The sequence below is a fragment of the Hypanus sabinus genome, chromosome 1, assembly GCF_030144855.1.
Source record: "Hypanus sabinus isolate sHypSab1 chromosome 1, sHypSab1.hap1, whole genome shotgun sequence".
Taxonomy (NCBI): domain Eukaryota; kingdom Metazoa; phylum Chordata; class Chondrichthyes; order Myliobatiformes; family Dasyatidae; genus Hypanus; species Hypanus sabinus.
In genome coordinates this window covers 25,706,678-25,729,919 of record NC_082706.1, presented here as the reverse complement: position 1 = coordinate 25,729,919, position 23,242 = coordinate 25,706,678, and the positions used below count along the sequence as shown (strand labels likewise).

Sequence of the window (23,242 nt, the reverse complement as noted above, 5' to 3'; positions counted from 1 at the left end):
CTGGTCATGGGGGAGAGAACAGGTCACAGAGAAACAAGTGGGATAATGGTTTTGAAGAGATTGCTCTAAGCGCCGTCATGAACTCGAATGCTGTACTTGCAAAGAGATATGAGTGTATTCGATTTTGCAATGCAAGAAACGCAGCGGGCGCTCAGCAAGATCCCACACCGGAACGGTCGAGTGATTTGATTCCACTGGCATAGACAGATGTTTAACAGGAAATAATGCAATATGGTACAACATTAAAGTCGTGTGTGTGTGGCAGGGCAGCTCAAACAAGACTGGGTCAGAGGGCTTAGTGACCTTCAGGAAGCACCAGACAATTAACAAACGGCGCGGCAGCAACTGCGGCGAAAGGTCCTAGCGCTCATCGACTGGAAACGTTTCCAGTCTGTCAAACGTTTGAACAGAGTTCGACTGAAACACTCGGAACGTCAGCAGGAAGAGATCGGTCAACGCCCCTAGCCCGTTCAGTCTCTCGTTCACACCCTATCCAGGAGGCCTACAGCTTTAAGAGCCACAGGGGCTACACCCCGTGGGTTGGACTTGGTATCATTCAACACACAGGAAGTTAATAATGGTGAAGTTTGGAGAGCTGAGTCTGTTTTATCTCGTCGTTTGGCTGGGCAAAGCCGGCACAGAGACCTCCAACTCAGACACACCGCCTCCAGAGAGAATAGGTAAAGGCCTATCAGTTATTGCATGGGTAAAGCGCGCTGCCGAATCATTTGTCATGTACAATCTGTTCTTTGGACTGATTACAGCGCAAAGACGTGAGCAGACTGGGACGTTGAATCTCTCTCTGTCTCTCATTCCTATTCACACTGGAATTGCATTGGAAACTAAAAATAGCGCTGGGATCTGTCGTCTGGTCGAGGCCCGTGTGGAGAGATGGACAAATATTTTAATTGTTCAGATTTTATTGTCTCTGACTGGACGCATAAAGCAGACAGGGCAAAGATGAAGGAGCAATGAGAAAGGGCAATCAGAACCGCGGTGGTAATCACTGTACCAGGCACTGATCTCTTAACTAGAGGTTAAAGTTGGAAAGCTTTCTTAAAAGTCTATACGGCAGTTGCCCTCCAGCCGGATTATCGTTGAAAATAAATGCAAAAACATTAGATACAGGGGAAATTTACCACAAAAGACACCAGGAGGAAGGATTTTGGACAAACCATCACCAATGAACCCCATCAGTTTTGTCTGAAGTATTGTTGCTGGGCCCGATAATTTTTGTCTAACCACGGCAACTTTACACACGTTTGTTTAGTCACTGGCTTGGCGCCTTGTTCTCTGGTATACAGTATCTAGTTTTGCTAATAGACTTTCCTTCCGTTCGTCAAACCAGGTTCAATCCTGGCTTGATGCAAACCGCAGAGACTAACCAACTGGGCTGTGAGCTTGCCGGCTGTAGAGGCTTGCGGTGGTAGAGGCAGACAGCGGGAGAGAATGTGTTCTGGGTGTGAGGATGGGGCTTTGCCCCTTCACGGATGATGTGGTGCTGGTTTTCTCCAAGGGGCATCCCTGGAAGGTGGGGAAAACATACTGTCACTACAGATCCGGGGAATGTGAGTGTGTGTGTGTGCGTGTGTGTCACAGCCACAGTCCAGGGAGCAAACGGAGTTCGATGGACTGGGTGAGGGTGGCAGTTTGAAATCTAGCCTTTTATTGAGACTCAGAATCAGGTTTAAAATCACTGACATACTGTCTGTCTCAACATGTGGCAGCTTAAAGTGCAATGCATTTTTAAAACTATACATTACAATAAAGATATGTAAAGTTTTAAATTCAACAGTAAGGTAGTGATTGAAACATACAAGATTATTAAGGGATTGGACACGCTGGAGGCAGGAAGCATGTTCCCGCTGATGGGTGAGTCTAGAACTAGAGGCCACAGTTTAAGAATAAGGGGTAGGCCATTTAGAACAGAGATGCGAAAAAACTTTTTCACCCAGAGAGTGGTGGATATGTAGAAAGCTCTGCCCCAGAAGGCAGTGGAGGCCAAGTCACTGGATGCTTTTAAGAGAGTTAGATAGAGCTCTTATAGATAGTGGGGTCAAGGGATATGGGGAGAGGGCAGGAACGGGGTACTGATTGTGTATGATCAGCCATGATCACAGTGAATGGTGGTGCTGGCTAGAAGGGGCCTACTCCTGCACCTACTGTCTATTGTAGTTTTCATGAGTTGGTTCATCGTTCATTTAGAAATCTGATGGTGGAGGACTAGAAGCAATTCCTCAAATGTTGAGAGTGTGTGTGTGTGTGTGTGTGTGTGTGTGTGTGTGTGTGTGTGTGTGTGTGTGTGTGTCAGCCCTTCCTAACGGTTGTAATAAGAGAACATGTCCTGAGATAGGTTGGGAAATAGTGTGCTCGGCCCACTATTATACTGGGATCCTTTGTGCTCCAGGCAAAGGGACTCTGCTCCCAGTGCTGAGACAGGTCCTGCTTTTCCATCATGAGTGGCCAGAGATTCCCACATGATGGAGATGTTATACTACCAGGGGGACACACAGAACACCCTTGAATGGTGTTCTCTGTCCACCTGGTAACTTCTGACAGTGTCTGCCCTAGGCTTCAGTCCTGGGATGTTGGCTGGTGCGATGATGCTGATATAGATTTGCCTGACTGACATGTGGGCTTTGTGAAGATGGTGGTGGCCATATCTCTCCAGTGCTTTTGAGGTGTCTGCAGTGAGTTTGTGCATCTGCTGCATGAAGCCCGTGACTCAGAAGTTTACAGGAAAACCTGGATCACTGCTGTGCAGTAGACCCTAAGCTTTGTGGGAAGGCTGAGGTATTTTCCTCAGGTGGCCAATGACTGTCTCACACGCTGAAGATGAAAGTAAATTTTATGAGCGATGTCCACTTTTCTCAAGGTGAATCTAAAATATAGGTAGATGCTCCTTCCACTGGTCCTCATTGTAGGCCTTTATTGTATGGGATTGTGTGGTGTTGCTGGGATTGATAGAGGACCTTAGTTCTGGGACGTTAATTCTAATGCCTCTTCAGTTATTTGCTTCAGTGAACAAGTCAGACTCAAATTTCTTAGATAATTCATAGACAAGTGTTGTTCTGCAGCTCGATGACTAAAGTAGGATTGGACTTAGTTCTGGGGTGGAGGAGATGGAGGCTGAAGCATTTCCCACTTGAACTGTCAATAGGCTCCACTCCAGTAGGGGGCGAACTGGACATGGAGCAGAAAGACGACAAGGGAGACAAGGGGAACAAGCAAAGTACAGCAAGAAAAATTGAGAACACTGTGCTTGATGCTGGCTGCACTGAGAGTGGAAATGTTGTATGACAATACAGTAAGGACTGTTTCATTCTCTGTGACAATCACTGGAGTGGAAGGTGGAAATCCTGTTTGCAGGATGCACCTTTTTACTTCTAGAAGGATGGCATTGGTCTGTTAAAACATGCCATTTGGATCGTTGTAGTGTATTTAATATTTCAATAATATTTCAGTAATATTGTAAATACATTGTTTGCTTAAACATTCTTTGTTTATATAACTACAGGTTATATGTAAGAAGTATGTGAATGGCATATGTTATTATGCCACCACATCATATGTGCGCACCTCACTAAAGTAAAACTAAGTAGACCCGTATTGCAGGCTCCTGTATCTTGCATTCATTTTGTTTTTCAAGTTACTAAACACAAGTTGTTGTGCTGATTATGGACTTTGCAAGGTTATGCAGAAAGAGCTGAGCCGGTAAAGCTGACAGAACATGCACACCATCGATGATCCAAAGCTACATTGCATCAAAATAAACCTGCTTGTTCCATAAAACCTTTAGTGAGAGTTGAAGTCAGTTGCAAAAGGGCAAAACCAGGCTGTCCACTAATGGTTTATTGAGGAAGAAATCTGCCTTCCCTACAATATCTTGCTTGTATGTGACACCTGACCCAAAGCAATGAAAGTGGCTCTTAACCTCTGAAGTGGCTCAGTTCAATAATAATTAGGGACAGTCAGGAAACAAAGTCCAGATCCTGTGATTTCTGGAAGAAAATATCTCGGGTTTAGGATACAGTGAACAGAAATGGATTTTGTTGCCAGCACCAAATATTTTTTTTTTTGGTGGAGTAAACAGAGACGCTATTTTCATTGGCAACAAGGCTAACATTTGGAAGAGATCTGCATTCTTAATGCAGCAAGTTACTGTAATGGAGAAGGAAGGTGGAGGCAGATTCGATGGAACTTCCTAAAGAAAATAAAAATGAAAAGTTTTCCAGGCTGAAAGGAAACAGCAGGTAGAGGGAACCTGTAATTGTTCTCCGCACAGTAAAGAAGGGAAATTGTAAAGGATCTTGAAGAGGGAGTGAATAAATAGCAGAAGGGAAATAATTTTCAGGACTGTGTGGAAGTGAGATTAACAAAAGAGATTTTGTACAGACATCCTATACAAAATGGACTGAATAGACTCTCCGAGATATTTAAGGTTCATATTTCCTTCTGCTATGTAAGGCCATTGAGTTAATGCAGTCCCATTAATCCCCTTCCACATTTTCCCACAATTGCTGTTCTCTCTCATATCCAACGGCCCCTTCTTCCTCCTGCCGCACACCTCCACCAGTGGTAATTTACAACAGCCAACTGACCTACTGACCAACATGTCTTTGGGATGTGGGAACAAAATGGAGCACCCTGGAAAAATGCAGGCAGTTACCGGGAGAGCGTGCAAACTCCACCGGAGGTCAGGGTTGAACCCAGAATGCTGGAGCTATGAGGGAGCAAGGCTAACTATTCAATAATCTTACGGCTGTACCATTTCTATCCAAGAGCTAGCTGTGTAAAATAGATTAGTTTGGTCTGTTCCTGTGATGTAAGATCCTGCTGTTCATGCTGTTGGAGTGCACCTGTCGAACAGGTCTAGTGTGGTCTTTAATCCATTAGACATCTCTCTACTTGAGTGACCAGACTTTCAAGTTTTCTTTCTCTTTCCTGCCTCCTTCAGCTGTGATTGGGGCTGGGATCGGCGGAGCATCAGCTGCCCACTTCCTCAGGCGGTATTTTGGACAGAACGTACAGATCGACGTTTACGAGAGCGGGACAGTGGGAGGGCGGTTGGCCAAGGCTTCTATCAGTGGCCAGGAACATGAGATAGGAGGGGCAACCATTCACCCTCTCAGCCTGCACATCAAGGAGTTTGTTCAGCTGCTGGGTAAGTTGCTGGAACTCTCACCCATAAAACAATTCTGAATTCAACAGCTTTTTAGAGTCATGCAGCACAGAAACAGATCTGTTGGCCTTCAGATCTCTTTGCACTAAATCCATCTGACTGCATTTACTCCATTCCCTTCTATACCTTATCTATTTAATAGTCTGTGTAGGTGCCTCTTAATAATTACTGTACCATTCTACCATTATCTCCTCTGGAAGCACATTTCACATAGTGACCATTCTCTGTGTAAAAATGTATCCCTCAGATCTCCTTTTAAAACTCCTTCTTTTCTACAATGGGAAACAAGATTTTGACTGCCAAACAAAATTTTGAAAACTATGGCTCCATTAACGTTAAGCACTTCTATCAAGCGATGCTGTGGCTGCCTTCACTCTAGGGATTGCAAGTCTTACCTAATGTCCCTCCAGAATTAAAGTCCTCCAATCCAGGCAACATCCTGATGAACCTCCTCCCCCTCGAGATCGGATTTGTGTTTCCCTTATAATGTCACTTTTTTTTCTGCCGCATTGCTGTTCAATGATTTTTGATCTTTACAAGGCAGCCAAATCTTGTCTTGTCTGACTGAAGAAGATCTTCCTTTAATCCTGACACCTCTGCGCTTCCCTGTAGCCCTGAAAATTATTTCCACTTTTTAAAGTGGTTCTCCAAATCTAGAACATCTCTTTTAAACCTCTCCCTAGCCTTACGAAGAACAAACCTGGCCTTTAACAAATGATTTAAAACCAGTTTGGTGTACTACTTTTGATGTAGGAGGCATTTGACCTCTCGAGTCTATATCAGCTTACAGACAACTTTCTACCATTCTTTCTTTCTCCAAACTGGGAAATTGCACATTTCCACATTATTGCCCACTCACTTATCATGGCCATACCTCAGTACAGACACCTTGGCACCCCTGTGAAGTCCCATCACCTGCCTGCCCTTCCTGACAGTTTGACTGCACGCTATCTTTACTTTTTTACTATCCATCCTATCCTGAATCCCATCACTCCAGTTCCCACCTCACTGCCAAATTAGTTTAAGCCCTCCCCAACAGCTCTAACAAACCTGCCGGTGAGAATATTGTTCCCCCTTGGGTTCAGTACAACTCATCACTTTTGAACAGGTCATACTTCCCCCAGAAGAGATTAAGCCCTGCCCCCTGCACCAGTTTCTCAGCCACGCATTTATCTGCCAAATCATCCTGTTTCTACCCTCACTGGCTTGTGGCACAGGCAGCAATCCAGAAATTACTACTCTGGAGGTCTGGCTTCTCAGCTTTCTATCCAGCTCTCTAGAATCTCTTTTCAGGCTTTTTGCTTTTCCTTCCTATGTCATTGGTACCAATATGTACCAAGACATCTGGCTGCTCTCCCTCCCTCTCCAAAGTGTTATGGATGCAATCTGAGACATCCCTGACCCTGGCATCTGGGAGGCAACATACCATCCGGGTGTCCCATTCATGTCCACAGAATCTCCTGTCTGTTCCCTCATTGAGTCCCCTATCACTACCACTCCCTTCTTTCCTCTCTTCCCCTCTGCACCACATTTTTACCCTATGTTCTGACACTAATGACTCTTCACCATGAAGACTGCATGTTGTTACCTCCATAACATCGCCTCTCCAGTTGCTGTTGAATCCTTTATTCTTAATTTTGAAGCTTCTGCACCAGACTCCAAGCTTCCATCTTCCATAAAAATGATGCGTTTATCCCAACTGTTAACAAGCACTAAAACCCACAAAACTATCACCAGCTGAACTCTCTGGCTCCTGGTCTGAATTTAAAATTCTTCTACGCATGTTCAAATCTTTCTAGACACTAGATCCCAACCTGGACTCTGATCTGTTAGTTGTGTGATTGCCTGCATTTCTACTCAGTACTCTTCCAAGTCTGACTGCTTGTCAGGAGATCGATTAAAGTAGAATGTAGTAGTTGCAGGGAACAGTACAGAATGGCAACGAGAGAATAACTTTCTACCATTCTTTCTGCCAGCTGGACAATTGCTCATGCCACTTACAACTGCCCACTCACAAATCCTGCCCAAGCGCTACTTCACACGCTCTGTATACCCCTTACCTTTTCACCTCGCTTTATTATGCCAGCAAACGTGGATATTGTAAGCACACAAAAAATGCTAGTGGGGTTCCCAAACTTTTGTTTTAATGCCATGGAGCCTTACCATTAACCGAGGGGCCCCTGTAGTGAGAGGAACTCAGCAGGTCAGGCAACATCCATGGAGCTGAATAAACAGTCGACATTTTGTGCTGGGATACTTCATCAGGGTCCTAAGTAGCAAAGAAAGCTAGATAAACAACAGGAAGGAGAGAGGAGTAAACTTAAAGTTATAAAGAGAAACAGCATGGAAATAGGCTTTTCAACAATCTTATTAAAGGTGCCCATTAAAGCTGGACCTATTTGTCCATGTTCTGCCCATACCCTTTTAAACCTTGCCTATCCATATATTTACCCAAATTCCTTTTAAGTGTATTGTACCTGCTTTGACCAGCTCATTTTATATATGTGCCACTCTCTGGGTGAAAAAGCCTCTCCAGTCCCTTTTTAAATCTTTCCCTTCTCACCTTAAACTTATGACCTTCAGTGTTTTTCTTTCGGGCTTCCTTTCCCTGGGGAAAAAGACTTGGTGCATTCACCCTATCAAAGCCCCTCATGGTTTTGTACACCCCCTATAACATCACCCCTCAGTCTCCTGTGCTTTGAGGAATGAAGCCCCCATTGCCAAATCTCTCACTGAAACTCAGGCACTCAAGGCTTGGCAACGTTATATAATAGAAGGCTGTGGTGATGGTGTGGGAGGGGAAGAAGATAGGACAGCAGAAATGTGGGGGCCAAATGGCCTGCTTCTGCACAGTGAATTGGTTTCAGTCCCAGAATCTCAAAGTTCCCTGTATTTGCTGACACACAAGGCCTTAAGGAGCGCAAGCATCCTAACAACTTGCTGGCGGTGTACGATGGGGAGCAGTTTGTGTTCGAAGAGAGTGAGTGGTTCATCGTCAACTTCATCAAGCTGCTCTGGCGATACGGCTTTGACTTCCTGCGGGCGAAGATGTGGCTGGAAAGCTATCAACACAATTTCATGAGGTAAGGGTCATCAGTACCAAGAGCACGGAGTTTTACATAGACAACTGCCACATTCACCCACTTCTGCTTTGGCTCCTTTGCCAACACTAGATCTCTTCCCCTTCCTCCCGATCTAAGGGATTTGGAGGGGCTGCTCTTAACTCCACCGGAACGATAGAACTGCTGAATGGGTTAAATTATGAAACTTTGGATGCACAGAGTGGCCTTGAGCAGACTAATTAAAGACATTAATTAGAACAGAACAGAAGGAAATGGTCTGGGGACATGTGGGGTATGGACCAAAGGCTATCACTGGGAGCACACTGCACACAGAGAGTGTGGGAGCTGGAATTTATTGTCAGGGGGTCAGCGGTACATTTTAAATCTGGCATTGGGAGAGATTTGCAGGCTGGGAATAAGTGTCACGGAGCCAAAGGTAGTGTTAGAACAGAGGATCCAATTCAGCCATGATCCAGGTCTGTTATGGTAAAGACCCAAAGGACCGAATAGTTTCTTCCTATTCTCATGGCTCTTGGAGCAGGGGTGGCTTGGCAATGTTTAGTTGATCACTATGCAAGAGATATGGTTTTAAATTCACACTGCAACCTGACTGTTTGGAGTAGGAGTGTGAGAGGGACAAGGCATGTTCTCACAGTGAGTGGGGTTTCGCCATAGAGTTGCGGCTGAGACCTTATGACCATTGCCTCAGCACCCTAAAGGAGCTCCGGTCTGCTAATTCATGGCAGCCCACAAGGCAAAGGCACCCCAACAGTAAGAACACCACATGGTCCCAACACCGCATAGAAGAGTATAAGGCCAGGATTTCCTTGCCTGGTATTACCAGTTCTGAGAGGAATGTCCTTCCTCGGAAGCTACCGTGCTTGTAATTGCTGCCTCCCAGGATCATTGTAGTTGTGTGCTCCAGCCAGTCTACAGACGGCTCAAGGAGCAGGAGGACAGACAGAAGTCTACACTGGGGTCATCAGGAGCAGTATTATACCCCCATCTGGGTAAATCCAGCAGGTGGAATGGAGACACCCAGCATACCAGGCTGTGTCTGTGGAGAGAGAAACAGGGTTAGTGCTTCAGGTTAATGATCTTTCATCAGAACAGGGAATGTTTGGAGAAAGGGCATACCTGGGGCTGGGCCAGACTGAAATGTTCATTTGTGTTGGGACTGGAGGCGAGAAACGGGCCGGTTCAGCTTGCTGCATGGCTCTATGCTGAGCTAGACTAAGTTGTCTTAGTCTCTTTGGACTTAGTTCAGAACACTATTTGCATGTGTTCATTGTACATGTGATCTTTTTTCTCTGCACATCGGGTGTTTGAAGGTTTTTCTTTAAAATGGGTTCTTTTAGGATTCTTTGTTTTGTGGCTGCCTGTTAGGAGATGAATCTCAAGTATACATACTTTGATAGTAAATGTACTTTGAACTTTGAAGGGCAGGAAAGTGAGAGAGATTAGTGATTACAGTCCATGATGCAAAAGGGTGATAATAGGCCAAAGGAAGTTGGGTCCAGAGGAAATGTAGCAAGCAGGAACTGGATCAATATAGGGAGATGCTGAAATTGTGTGCTCGATAGGGTGGATAGACCTTCTCCGAAGTGAAGAAGGTTTGAAACAAGAGGCCTATAAGTTTACTGAGAGAGGGGAGAAGTTCAAAGGAGATCTGAGGGTCAAGCTTTTTACACAGAGAGTGGTGAGTCTATAGATGTGGTGTAAACAGGTAAAATTAAAGCATTTAGAAGGTGTTTGGACAGGAAAGAAGTTGAGTATGGACAGATGGGATTACTAGAGATTGACATCATGATTGGTATGGATGAATTGGGCTGAAGGGCCTGTTTCTCTCTGTACAGTTTCATGACACTGTTGTCCAGAAAGCTGCCGCATGTCCAATCAGGTGAGGCATCAATCCTCAAATTTGCGTCAGGCTTCATGGGAGGAATGCAAGAAACTGAGTACAAAGCGTTCAGAGAAAGATGAGTAATAGGTCACCGGAGCAGATGGAGGTCTTAAAATATTCACTCAAACTAGAGGGGATCACATCGAGAGGTAAAGATAAGAGATTAATTTTATTTGTCACATGTGCGTCAATCAAAACATGCAGCAAAATGCATTGTTTGCGATGTTCTGGGGGCAGCTCACAAGTGTGGCCAGGCTTGAGGCATCAACATAGCATTCCCCTGCCAACTCACCCTAACTGTATGTCTTTGACATGTGGAAAGAATCTGGTCAACAGGAGGAAACCCAAAGGGACACAGGGACATTGTTCAAACCTCTTAAAAACAGAGTGGGAATCAATCCCTGATCAGTAACTGCTGGTGTTGGAAAGTAATTGCTGGAACCACTACACTACTGTGCTGACCAGATTTAAGAGCCACAAATGCAGTAAGTAAACTGAAAGAAGCAAAAGCAAATTGCCGCTGCTTCGGCAAGAGAGATTTAACTCATAATTTTACTGTCCTCTGAGACTGAAACATCCGTATTTGTTGCTTGCAGAATCTACCAGTACCAGGCTATGGGCTACTCCTTCACCACCATGGAGAAGATGCTGCAGGTGCTCGGCGGTGACAAGTTTGTACGGCTGACCAAGTGTTCCATTGACGAAGCCCTGCAGGAGGCTGGCATCAGCCAGAGGTTCATTGATGAGATGGTCAGTCCCATCATCAGGCTCACCTATGGAGAAGGTGTCCATGTCAATGCATTCATAGGTACAGAGACATTTCATGGTGTTTGTATGTTGTTCCTGAGATACAAGTAGAGATGTATTGTGGATGAGAGGTTGTTGATTTGCTGCCATTTGACCACCTCCTGTAGGTTGATGCTGCGTCTTGGGCAGCTGTCCCAAGCATGGCTATTTAACTAATAAGGTTGCCCAACCCTTACTCTCCCTCCCTGCCACAGTTCCTGAAGTTCCCACTGGAGGGATTCTGTCCAAAGTTAACATGAAAATGGGGCAACAATATCACCAAGAGTTGATCATTATGCGGACTTGGAAATACCTGAAACCCCAGGTACAGGCAGTGTTGACCAGGGCATGTTTATTGACCTTCTGCAGCAATCCTGCAGAAATGGTTAATCGGGAGACATCTTCTCAAAAACCCCCTGCCCTCATGCAGAGCCGGTGCAGTGTAAGCCTTGGCTCTCCCTGTCCCCTGCCATATCAGAGCACGTTGCTTGTAATGGACCATGAAGGTTAGAGCCAGAGTGACCTGCAGCCCACTCAACCAATCCTGAATTAAAACCGGAAGATGCGGGAGAAGCACTCGGATGGTAACTATGGAAAGGGGAGCAGAGTTTGTGTATTGGGTTGAAGGCCTCACAGATTATGTCAAGGGACCTCTCACCTGAAAAATTAACTCTGTTTCTCCCCATCCAACCTCTTTGCTTTGAAGAACAGGGAAGTTCTCCCTAACTGGAGGATTGATTGTAGAGTCTAGAGTAGATTTATATCGGACAGCACAACTTTGTGAGCCAAAGGACCCATGCTGTGCTGATTTTTTTTTCCCTACATTCTTCGGTATCCTAGCCAATATTAACTGCAGGAATACCTAGGTTACACATAGATTATCAACTCAAGCTGTGTTGTGGGATCCACTAAGTCCAAACTGCCTGCTAAGTTACACTTCTAATTGACAGTAAAGCTTTCTGGGGTTTCAGACAGTGATGCAAACTGCTTTTGGAGTACAAAACTTTTCTTTCTGTATAGGTAGCATGGTGGAGCATGGCAACAGCTCCAGTGGCCCTCAGATTGAGGGCTGTCTATGTGCACATTTACCAAGGGGCTTCTGTCAGATCCCAAAGATGTGTAGATTTTTATGTTAATTGGCCACTGTTAATTTTGTGTGTGCATAGATGGGTGGTAGAATCTAGGGGGTGTAAAAGGGACGGTGGAGAGTAGATTAAAGGAAAAATTAGTTAGGGAATAGGATAGCCCTATAAATGGGCGAAGACCTAATGCATTGAATCAGCCTCTGTCTACCTTATAAGGAAAGTCTGAAAATATAATCTTTCTGAATTGTGTACAGTTCTGGTCACTGAATTATTGAAAAGATGTTAACAAAATAGAGTACAAAGGAGAATTACTAGAATGTTACCTGGGTTTCAGCACCTAAGTTACAGAGAAAGGTTGAACAAGTTAGGTCTTTATTCTTTGGAGTGTAGAAGGTTGAGGGGGGACTTGATAGAGATATTGAAAATTATGAGGGGGATAAATAGAGTTGACGTGGATAGGCTTTTTCCATTGAGAGCTTTTTCCATCAAGAGGACATGAGTTGAGAGTTAAGGGGCAAAAGTTTAGGGGTAACACGAGGGGGAACTTCTTTACTCAGAGAGTGGTAGCTATGTGGAATGAGCTTCCAGTAGAAGTGGTAGAGGCAGGTTCGATTTTGTCATTTAAAAAAAATGGATAGCTATATGAACAGGAAAGGAATGGAGGGTTATGGGCTGAGTGCAGGTTGGTGGGACTAGGTGAGAGTAAGCGTTTGGCATGGACTAGAAGGGCCGCAATAGCCTGTTTCCATGCTGTAATTGTTATATGGTTATATGTTATATGAATATTAAATAGAATAAGGTGTGGAAAGACAAACAGCTCTATATTAGGTAGCATATAACTAACCAGCATTACAGGATCTTTCTCTCCCTTTTAAGCAACAAGGAAAGGGAAGTTTAATATAGCAGGATGCCTTGCACAACTTGGGATTTCCTGAAGCACATTGCAGTCAATACCTGATTACACAATACTGTGTTGGAGGAAACGGACAGGTTGTCTGTGCACAGTATGGTACTGGTGATGATCAGATAACCTGTTCATTAATAGCTTTGATTGAGAGGAAAAGATTGGCCCAAACATCAGTGGAATCTTTACGATCTTTTCTCATCCACTGAAGAGAGCAGGCAGGGATTTGGTTAGCTGTTTGTTCATTAGGTGCTTAGTCGTATGACGTAGGCAGTCGTGGACTTTTAGATGACCATGCTTGTTCTTGGAAACTTTTTCTGCTGAAGTAATTTGCCGTTGCCGCTTTCTGGTCAGAGTACTTACAGGACAGGCAACCCCGGCCATTATCAATACTGTTTGGAGATTGTCTGCCAGTAATTGTGGTATGCACCAGCTGCTCATGTGACCATCCACCAGTTGTTCCTATGGACTTCACATGGCCCTGGTCGGCATCTAACCAGGTGCTATACCTTGCCCAAGAGTGAGCTGCAGGCTAGTGGTGGGAAGCAGTGCCTTACACCTCCTTTGGTAGAGATGGATCTCTACCCCACCACTCGAGTTGTAAAAGTTAATTGTTCAAGTGAAGAATGCTTTAAGTAGTCAGCAGGTCAGGCAGCACTTGTGAAAAGAGAAAGAAAATTCATGCTTCAGGTTGATGACCTTTTATGGACTCTACTTGATCCACTAAATGTTTCCAACATTTTAGTTTTTATTTCAGTTTTCTTTAAGATTTTTCCTTCTTTGTTTAACATCCTGTCTGACAGTGCACCATGAATTCAGTGCTGTACCCACAATATTAGGGTAAATATGTACGCTCCCATCTCAGTAGTGAGGCTTGAATCCTCAGCCTGTATTTTGGAGGTATAAAGATGATAAATGGTGTTGAATTAAAAACCACTGCATTTGTCCCACCTGCAGGCATGACCTCACTGTCAGAGACAGAGTCTGATCTGTGGTCTGTGGAAGACGGGAACCAGCTCATCTGCTCGGGCTTGCTTTACTCTGCCAAAGTCAACCTCATCAAAGGCAAGGTCACCTCCGTAGAAGCCAAGAAGAGGCCTCATCGCAATGGTGAGTATTGTTCCAGCAGCTGGTCAGTGATGTGTGTGGCTGAGGAAAGTTATTGGGAGCTAAGCAAGGTGTTCAGAGGATAGATTCTCATTAATTGCCTCTTTATCGTTATGTTGTCAAAACTCCTTGTTGCCTCAAATCCGGGCTTGTGTTTGCCGATATGCAACCATAGAATTGTCAAGGCTTTTGAGCTCCCAGAGATCATGCAGTATCCAATTAGAACAACTTTATCACTTTAAACCTTTCCTTTCTTTCTTTCCACACAGATTAACCTCTATCAAACCTGTTTGGGGAAGCAAGGTAGCGTAGCAGTTAACGTAATCCTATTGCAGAACTAGAGACCTGGCTTCTATTTCATCACTGTCTGTAAGGGGTTTGTACATTCTCACCATGACCATGTGGGTTCCTCCATGTGCTGCTTTTTTCTCCCACATTCCAAAGACATATTTTGTGGGGTAGTAGATTAATTGGTCATTAATTGGGTGTAATTGGGCTCATTGGGCTGGAAGGGCAACCCTTATTGTCTCTCTATGTCACGGTTCCTGAAGTACCCACCGGGAGATTCAAATGAAAGTTAGCATGAAAACGGGGCAACAACATCACCGAAGGTTGGAGCATTTGAAACCCCAGGTACAGACGGTGTTGACCAGGGCATATCTATTGTCCTTATGCAGCAATCCTGCAGAAACAGTAAATCAAAAGACATCTTCTTATTGGGCTGGAAGGGCCTGTAACCATGCTGTATTGCTTAAAAAAAAATTTAAATAAATGCCTAACCATTTCCCTTTCCATTCACTGAATCCATTTCAAAATATCAATGTTACTTTGTGTCCAATTTAAAAAAAAGTTTATCCTGTCATCACTCTGTACCTTTGCTCAGTGCGTGCTGAACTATTGGTATACAGGATTGTGAAAGAGATGTTAAATTGCCCTCTCGACTAGCTGAGAGGAATTCCAGGGAAGTTGTCCTGTGTATTAGCCATTAGGTTCCTTCAACAAATAATTTCTAATGCAGATCATTCTGGAAGAGTCTGGGAGGGGATGCGTGGAAGAGATGAAAGGCTAGAGAAGAAGAAATCAAACAGGAGGTGATAGTGGACCATGAGATGAAGGGGAGGAGGAGGGGAACCAGAGGGAGGTGATGAGCAGAACACGAGAGCAAGGAAGGAGAAGAGAAGGAGTGAGAAGGGAAGCAGAGTGGGGAATGAAAGAAGAGAAAAGGGACGGTGGTGGACAAAAAAGTGTGTTCTATTGTGATTTAGTGATTTCTCCTTTAATTTCAGGTGATGAGGTTACTATTTATGAAGTGAACTACCTGGATGGCCCCAGCACTGGCTATGGGACGTACGATATTGTCATTGTTGCAGTCCCCTTGCACAGCTCTGATCCAGAAATCCATTTCCGGGCTTTCTCCCAGCCGATCGATGTAGCTCGGGGTCGCTACCAAGAGAAGTTTGTCACGCTGGTGGAGGGACACTTAAACGCTTCTTTCTTCAGCTACCATGGGGCTGGGCCCTTCCGTCCCACCACCATCGGCACCACCGTGCACTCGGGCAACTTCATCCTGGGTGCCAGTGTCTCAACACCCATCAAAGTGGGGCCATCCCCTGCCCGGGTCTGGAAGGTGCTGTCGCCCGAGCCCCTGGGCAAGAAGCTGCTAAGGCACCTCTTCCCATCCTGGGCTGCTGTGCGCGAGGCCCAGTGGCTTGCCCACCCACGCTACAGCCCAGATGAACGGATGCCGCCCTTCATCCTCCACGACCAGATTTACCACCTCAATGCCATTGAATGGGCAGCCAGCACCCTCGAGATGATGGCCATTGCTGCCAAGAATGGCGCCCTACTCGCCCACCACCGCTGGTTCAGGCAGCTGGACAAGATTGACCAAGAAGTGTCACGACAAGTTAAGGTCGAACTCTGATCAGAGCTGACCTGAAAAGCTGCTAGGCTCTGAGAAGTTTTCTGTACTGGATGTTTGCTTTCACCTAAAGAAATGGGTTGCGTTTGCACTGAATTACACTGAAAGTCACAGCACTGGAAAAGCCTGCACTGCCCTTTGGCCTGTGCAGGTGTTGGCACTCTGAACAAACCTCTTGCCCTCATTAATGCTGCTCAGTCCCTGTGGAGACCATAAGACATAGGAGCAGAGTTAGGCAATACAATCCATCAAGTCCATTCTGCCATTTGATCATACCTGATTTATTTTTCCACCCAACTCCATTCCCCTTCCTTTGCCTCATAAATGTCTTTACTAATCAAGAGCCTATCAATCTCCACTTTAAATATACCCAATGACTTGGTCTCCACATCTGCCTATGGCATTGAATCCCACAGATTAACTACCATCTGGCTAAAGAAATTCCTGATCTTTTCTAAAGCAGCCTTTTTTTCTGAGGCTGTGCCCTCTAGTCCTAGACTCACCTGTGGGAGGAACTTCTGCTTTATCAACCCTATCTAGACAAAGTTTCTCCAGAAATCCGTACTGGATAGACTATTGATTTCCTGTCTAGTCTCAAACTTCCCTCATGAAAGAAATATCCTTCTCCTCGTCAATTCTTCTTAATCCCAAAACTCTAAAAATTTTTCCTCCCTGTCCAAAAAGATTTTCAGCCTGTCCAGAATTTCCTGCTGCTTAGAACTTCTGCCGTCATCCTTGCTGTCATCCCTGGAGTTCTGTGCCTCTAGATCCCCTCTGTAATATCAAGTGTGGAGCTGGGTTTGTTGTTCTTGGAGCAGGAGTGAGACCTGACTGAGATGGACAAACTTAGGAGAGCATAAACGTGGATAGTGAGAAATATCTCCCCATAACGGAGACATTTATAGCTGGAGGACATGGGTGTAAAGTGAGGAATAAGATCGGTAGAGGTGATCTGAGGGAGAATTTCTTTTAGCCAGATGTTGGTTGCAATCTGTAATCTGGTGGTGCAGGCAGGTACTCACAACATCTTAAAAAGTACCTTGTTGAACGCCTGAATTGTCAAGGCCTAGAAGGTCACAGGCTGAGTACTGGCATATAGGATTAGTTTGGATGGGTACTTGTTAGTTTGGACATCATGGGCTGAAGGGCTGTATGACTCTGACTCTGTAATTGATCCAAGTGATTATGTCAGTAATGGTGTCTCTGCTGGTCCACATTAATTCTTTTTTGCTCTTTTCAATGGTATTTTGCCCATTTTTGAAATATTGGAAGAAATATTCACTCTGTTAATGTATTTAGATGCCTGTGCTCGTTTCTTCTCCACAACTTTAGCCTACCCTACGGTACGACTTGTTCAGAGGAAAGCACATTACTCAGAGCTGGGTGCATGGGTTTTGCTAACGGAGGAAATTAAGATAACTTGCAACAGCGTATCATCAGCATGTGGGCACTCCTGCATGCAATGTACCAGATTAAATAGAAAACCTTTTTCCCCACACAGGCCACAACCACGGTTTGATCTTGTTGCTCCATGTAAAGAATATAATGAGGGGACTGCTGACAGTGCACTGGAATGAAGTCATGGGAGTCAGTCAAGGAGGATCTTGAAGAGACAGATAGCAGGACAGGAAACTTAGGAAGAGCTTGTAGGGGACTGTAGTGTTAAGAGACAACAATGTGGGAGTTTGTGTTTATGTTTGACTTAGCAAGTAAAGAGAAGATTAGTTTTATTTGACAAAACATCAATACATACAGTGAAATGGGTTGATGGGCCAAATGGCCTAATTCTGCACCTGTGTCTTATGGATTCCATCAAATCCAATCAGCAAGGATTGTGCCCACAAGTGTCACCGTGCTTCCGGCATCAACATAGCATGCCCACAACTCTCTAACCCTGACCTGTCCAGTACATCTTTGGAATGTGGGAGGAAACGAGAGCTTCCAGAGGAAACCTGCACAGTCACGGGGAGAATGTACAAGCTCCTTATAGGCAACAGCAGGAATTGAACCCCGATGAGTGTTTGCTGGTGCTGTTAATCGTTACACTGACAACTATGCTACCATACTACCGGCTACATTACCGTGTGGGTAAAGCAACTGGTGTGCAGCTGGATTCCAGAAGGTGAGAAGGGCGAAGAGCACCAATACAACAGACATTTTGTCCATAGTGCTCGTCCATCTTACTAGTTTGTCCTTTGTAGATGGCTGGGTTGAATTGTATTACACCTTTGATTATCTGGATCTTGTCAACATAATGAATTTGAACTTTTTGCCTGCACTGAGTCATTCTTGGGTGTGATATAAAACTGAGAAAAACTCTGTTTGGAGGGGGATTAATTCTGTTTTAAAAAAAAAACTCGAAAAAGGAGCGTCTTCCCATAGTCAATATTCAACATCAATGAAACAGATTTGCATAAATTGGCTGCTGCTGTTTCATCATGACAAAAGGCAATAATCACTTCATTAATGATGAATGCTTGGAGTTTGTGAATGGGTCTATAGGAATCAGGACGATAGTTATTTCTTTCTACCGTCTCCAACTCCTTGGGATTTTAGCAGCTACAGGTGCCTTTGTATAGAAACAGGTACTGGAAATACTCAGCAGTTCAGGCAGCATCTGGTGTGAGAAACAGAAGATAACATTTCAAGCAGATGGCTTTTCCACACTATCTTGAGGAAAGCTATCAAAATAAACCATTAACTTTTTTTTCACTCCGTAGCTGCTGCCTGAACTGCAGAGTATTTCCAGCATTTTAGTTGGTTTTTTTTAATATTGTTTTCATGATTTTGGTGCCATTTTATTTGTCTTGGTGCTTTTTTTTTAAATAACAAAAATATGTGTCCATTCTATAAGCTCCTGATGTTCACATTGCAAGCCTACCTTCAGGATTATTTTGTTACTAAAATAGTCATAATTGCTGAATTATCCCTGTTGGCAAACTTTTTAATCATCCAAGGGAGAATCTCTCACTTGTGTCATGTACTTTGTTGATTTGCAGCAGCAGTATAGTGCAAAGACATAAAAATTACTATTAATGACAAAATAAATATATTGTGCAAAGTAAAGGAGAGCCTTTCAGAAATCTGACTGGGGGAAGAAGCTGTTCCTAAATTTAGTTATTTATTGAGATACAGCACAGAATTCAATCCATGCCATGGAGCAGTCCCCCGATTTAATCCTAGCCTAATCACGGGACAATTTACAATGACCAATTAACCTGTCAACAGGTACGTCTTTGGACCGTGGGAGGAACCCGGAGCAAACCCACGGGGAGAGTATACAAACTTGTGACCGGCAGTGGCGGGAATTGAACCCTGGTCACTGGTACTGTAAAGCGTTGTGTTAACTGCTACACTACCGTGCCACTCTATTCCTTGTGCAGGTCTTCAAGATCCTGTACCTCCTCCCCAACTGCAGTAATTAGAAGCCCATTAACAGAAAGACAAAATGCTGTGAGCAGTCACCAGGTTCAGCTATTTTTGCAGGTAGTGATAAATGGATTAAAGTTACAGGCTGATGAATCTCAGCAACGGGAAGATCAGGGTTCAATTCCCATCGCTGTCTGCAAAGAGTTTGCAACACCTCAGATACAGTATGGGTAGTCTCCAGCCCTTTGGCATGAACATTGAATTCTCCAACTTCCGGTAATTCCCTCCCCCTCCCTTCTTCCATCCCCATTTCACTCTGCCTCCTCCTCCAGCTGCCTATCACCTCCCTCATGGTTCTGCCTCCTTCTACTACCCATAGTGCTTTCCCCTTACATTCCTTTTTCACCTCTGCTCCCTATCCCCTCCCTGCTTCACCTCCCCCCCCCCTTGATCTTTCCCCTTCCTGGTTTTTCAGCTGGCACCTACCAGCCTTCTCCTTCCCACCCTCCCCCCACCTTCTTTAAAGAGCCCCTGCCCCCCCTCCCTCTTCTGTCCTGACAAAGGGTCTCAGCCCGAAATGTTGACTGCTCGTTTCCACGGATGCTGCCCGACCTGCTGAGTTGCTCCAGCCTGTTGCTTTGACCCCAGCATCTGCAGAGTATTTTGTGCTTGTACGCTCTTGCTGTGACCATTTGGGTTTCCTTCGGGTGCTTCAGTTTCCTCCCACTGTCCAAGAGCCGTACTAGTTAGGGGTAGTCAGTCGTTAGCGTGCTACATTGGTGCTAGAAATATGGCAACAGTCACAGGCTGCTCCAGCACCTCCTTGAACTGTGTTGGTTGTTGATGCAAATGATGCATTTCACTGTAAGTTCTGATGTTTCAATATACTTGTGACAAACAGAGCTAATAAAGATTTCAATGTCTTTTGCTTGCCTTATGTAAAGGCTATATAAAGTAAGATGAGTGGTTGGATGCACTTAAAGTGGCAGCTGAATGCAGCTGACTTCTGATTACATTAGGCATTAGGAGGGAGTGTATCCATGATTAATGCAGGACGCATCAGGAGCATTACTTTTAATTCTTGTTGTTAGTTTATTAAAACACATATCAACCACTGTTGCACCACCATCGAAAGAGCAAGTAGCAAGCTCGCCCATGCTTGCATCTAGATGAAATATTCCCCCAGCATATTAATATGGGGCAGCACGGTGACCTGGGTTCAATTCCCACCGCTGCTTGCAAGGAGTTTGTACGCACTCCTTGTGACCGCATGGGTTTCCTCTGGGTGCTCTGGTTTCTTCTCACAGTCCAAAGACGTACAGGTCTGTGGGTTAATTGGTCATTGTAAATTGTCCCGTGATTAGGCTAGGATTAATTCAGGTCTCACACAAAATGCTGGTGGAACTCAGCGGGCCAGGCAGCATCTATAGGGAGAAGCACTGTCGATATTTCAGGCCGAGACCCTTCGTCAGGACTAACTGAAAGAAAATATACTCAGAGATTTGAAAGTAGGAGGGGGAGGGGGAATCCAAGAGCTGGAAAGGTGATTGGCAAAAGGGATACAGAGCTGGAGAAGGGAAAGAATCATGGGATGGGAAGCCTAGGGAGGAAGAATGGGGGAGGGGAGCACCAGAGAGAGATGGAGAACAGGCAAAGAGTGATGGGCAGAGAGAGGAAAAAAAGAGGGGGGGGGAACAAATAAATCAGGATGGGTTATGAAGGGGAGGAGGGGCATTAACGGAAGTTAGAGAAGTCAATGTTCATGCCGTCAGGTTGGAGGCTACCTAAACGGTATATAAGGTGTTGTTCCTCCAACCTGAATGTGGCTTCATCATGACAATAGAGGAGGCCATGGATAGACATATCAGAATGGGAATGGGACATGGAATTACAATGTGTGGCCACTGGGAGTTCCTGCTTTCTATGGTGGACAGAGCATAGGTGTTCAGCAAAATGGTCTCCCAGTCTGCGTCGGGTCTCAAATCAGGACTGCTGGATGGTCTGGCTTAAAGGACTGTATCTCAGTAAAAAGAAATTAAATAATACTTTCAGTTCCTTTAACCAAGCACTTTGCCACTTGCACAGTGTTTGAGTTCTTGAGAATCATTTGCACTTGTATCCTCCTCCCTTTTCCCAAGTCATTTGGCCTGGATTGCGAAAGTCCTTGTCAGTAAACATTTCAAGTTTCATGCACATTGTAAATCTGCTCTGGTTCCAATTCTTTTGCAATAAATTTCTTTCAGAAGCTGTCAGTAGCCGTAACCCTCATCATTTCTCCTGGAAACACTTTGCATCACTTTGCTTTTGATAAATTGAGTCAGCTGTCGAGATGAACCATACTTCCCAATGTTCCCAAAATAAATTCTTGGCTTGTTTAGGGTGAGTAACTGCAAACACTGATGTAGCTTCATCCCTTTGAATACAAAGCTATTTCAGACTCTGATAAAGAAGGTGGAAGAAAAATAACACTCAGACTCTGTCACAGATGATGGATAAGTTCTGATGCAGCAGATAAACTGAGTAGCCTGAGTTGTGGAGTTCAACACTGAGTTCAGAAGTTTGCCCAGGAAGAAGATGAGGTGCCGTTCCTTTAGCTTTCATTGGGCCTTTATATAATAGTGCAGTAAGCTGCAGACATGTACTCAGTGGCTGTTTCGTAAGGTACAGATGTGAAACCCAGTGTGGTCTTCTGCTGGTTCGACGTGTAGTGCATTCAGAAATGTTCTGCACACTACTGTTATAGTACATGGTCATTTGAGTTACAGCCACCTTCCTGTCAGCTTCAACCAATCCGGCCATTCTCCATCGGCATCACTCATTAACAAGGTGCTTTTGCCCAGAACTGCTGCTCACTGGATGTTTTTTGTTTTTGCACCATTATCTGTAAACTCTGTTGTCCATGAAATTCCCAGATCGGCAACTTTGTGATACTCAAACCACCCAATTAGACACCATCAATCATTAGAATCAGGTTTAATATCACCAGCCTATGCCATGAAAATTGTTAATTTAGAGGCAGCAGTCCCATGCAATATATAATAATATTGAAAAAAATTTAAATTACAGTAAGTATATGTGTATATTAAATAGTTAAATTAAAAATAGTGCAAAAACAGAAATATAAAAAAGTGAGGTAGAGTTCATGGATTCAATGTCAATTTAGCAATGAGATGGCAGAGGGGAAGAAGCTAATCCTGAATTGCTGAGTGTGTACCTTCAGGCTTCTGTACCTCCTATCTGATGGTGACAGTGAGAAAAGGGCATTCCTTATGGTAATAATAACAAGACGGTATGTCCTGAGTGATAGGGGATTCCTTTCTGAGACACCGCTCCTTGAAGATGTCTTGGATACTATGGAGGCCAGTACCCAAGACGGAGCTAACTAATTTTACAACTTTCTGTAGCTTCTTTTGATCCTGTGCAGCACCACCCCCTACCCCACATACCAGTGATGCAGCCTGTCAGAATGCTCCACAGTACATATATAGAAATTTGTGTGTTTTAGGTGACAAGCCGAATCTCCTCAAACATCTAATAAAATATAGCCACTGTCTTGCCTTTTTTTATAGCTGCATCGATATGTTGGGACGAGATTAGATCCTCAGAAATATTGATACCCAGGAGCTTCGAATTGCTCTCTCTCTCCACTTCTGACCCCTCTGAAGATTGGTTATTGTTCCCTCATCTTACTTCAACAAAGTCCGCAATCAGCTCTTTGTTCTTCTGGACGATAAGTGCAAGGTTGTTGCTGTGACACCGCTCATCTAGCTGTTATATCTCACTCCTGTACACCCTCTCGTCTCCTTCTGAGATTCTGCTAAAAATGGTTGTATCATCAGCAAATTTTATACCTGGCATTTGAGTTATACCTAGCCATACAATCGTGGGTATAGAGAGAGTAGAGTGGTGGGTTAAGCACACTT

The 23,242-nt window shown here is 44.5% G+C and overlaps 1 protein-coding gene across 1 annotated transcript; it reads left to right on the top strand.

The window, feature by feature from the left end:
• On the top strand, positions 1–21,566 carry LOC132392184 (prenylcysteine oxidase 1-like). Its single transcript, XM_059966032.1, has 6 exons — positions 1–680; positions 4,958–5,164; positions 8,091–8,265; positions 10,744–10,955; positions 13,880–14,032; positions 15,316–21,566. The coding sequence occupies exons 1-6, from the start codon at positions 578–580 to the stop codon at positions 15,951–15,953; spliced, it is 1,488 nt and encodes a 495-aa protein (XP_059822015.1). The 5' UTR covers positions 1–577; the 3' UTR covers positions 15,954–21,566.
• Positions 21,567–23,242: the final 1,676 nt, after the last annotated feature.

What these genes read in the sequence shown, in the direction of transcription:
- LOC132392184 (XM_059966032.1), top strand. Translation starts at nt 578, where the DNA reads ATGGTGAAGTTTGGAGAGCTGAGTCTGTTTTATCTCGTCGTTTGGCTG. An exon ending in TATCAACACAATTTCATGAG is followed by an intron (nt 8,266 to 10,743) that starts GTAAGGGTCATC and finishes TGTTGCTTGCAG; the next exon opens with AATCTACCAGTACCAGGCTA. An exon ending in GAAGAGGCCTCATCGCAATG is followed by an intron (nt 14,033 to 15,315) that starts GTGAGTATTGTT and finishes CTTTAATTTCAG; the next exon opens with GTGATGAGGTTACTATTTAT.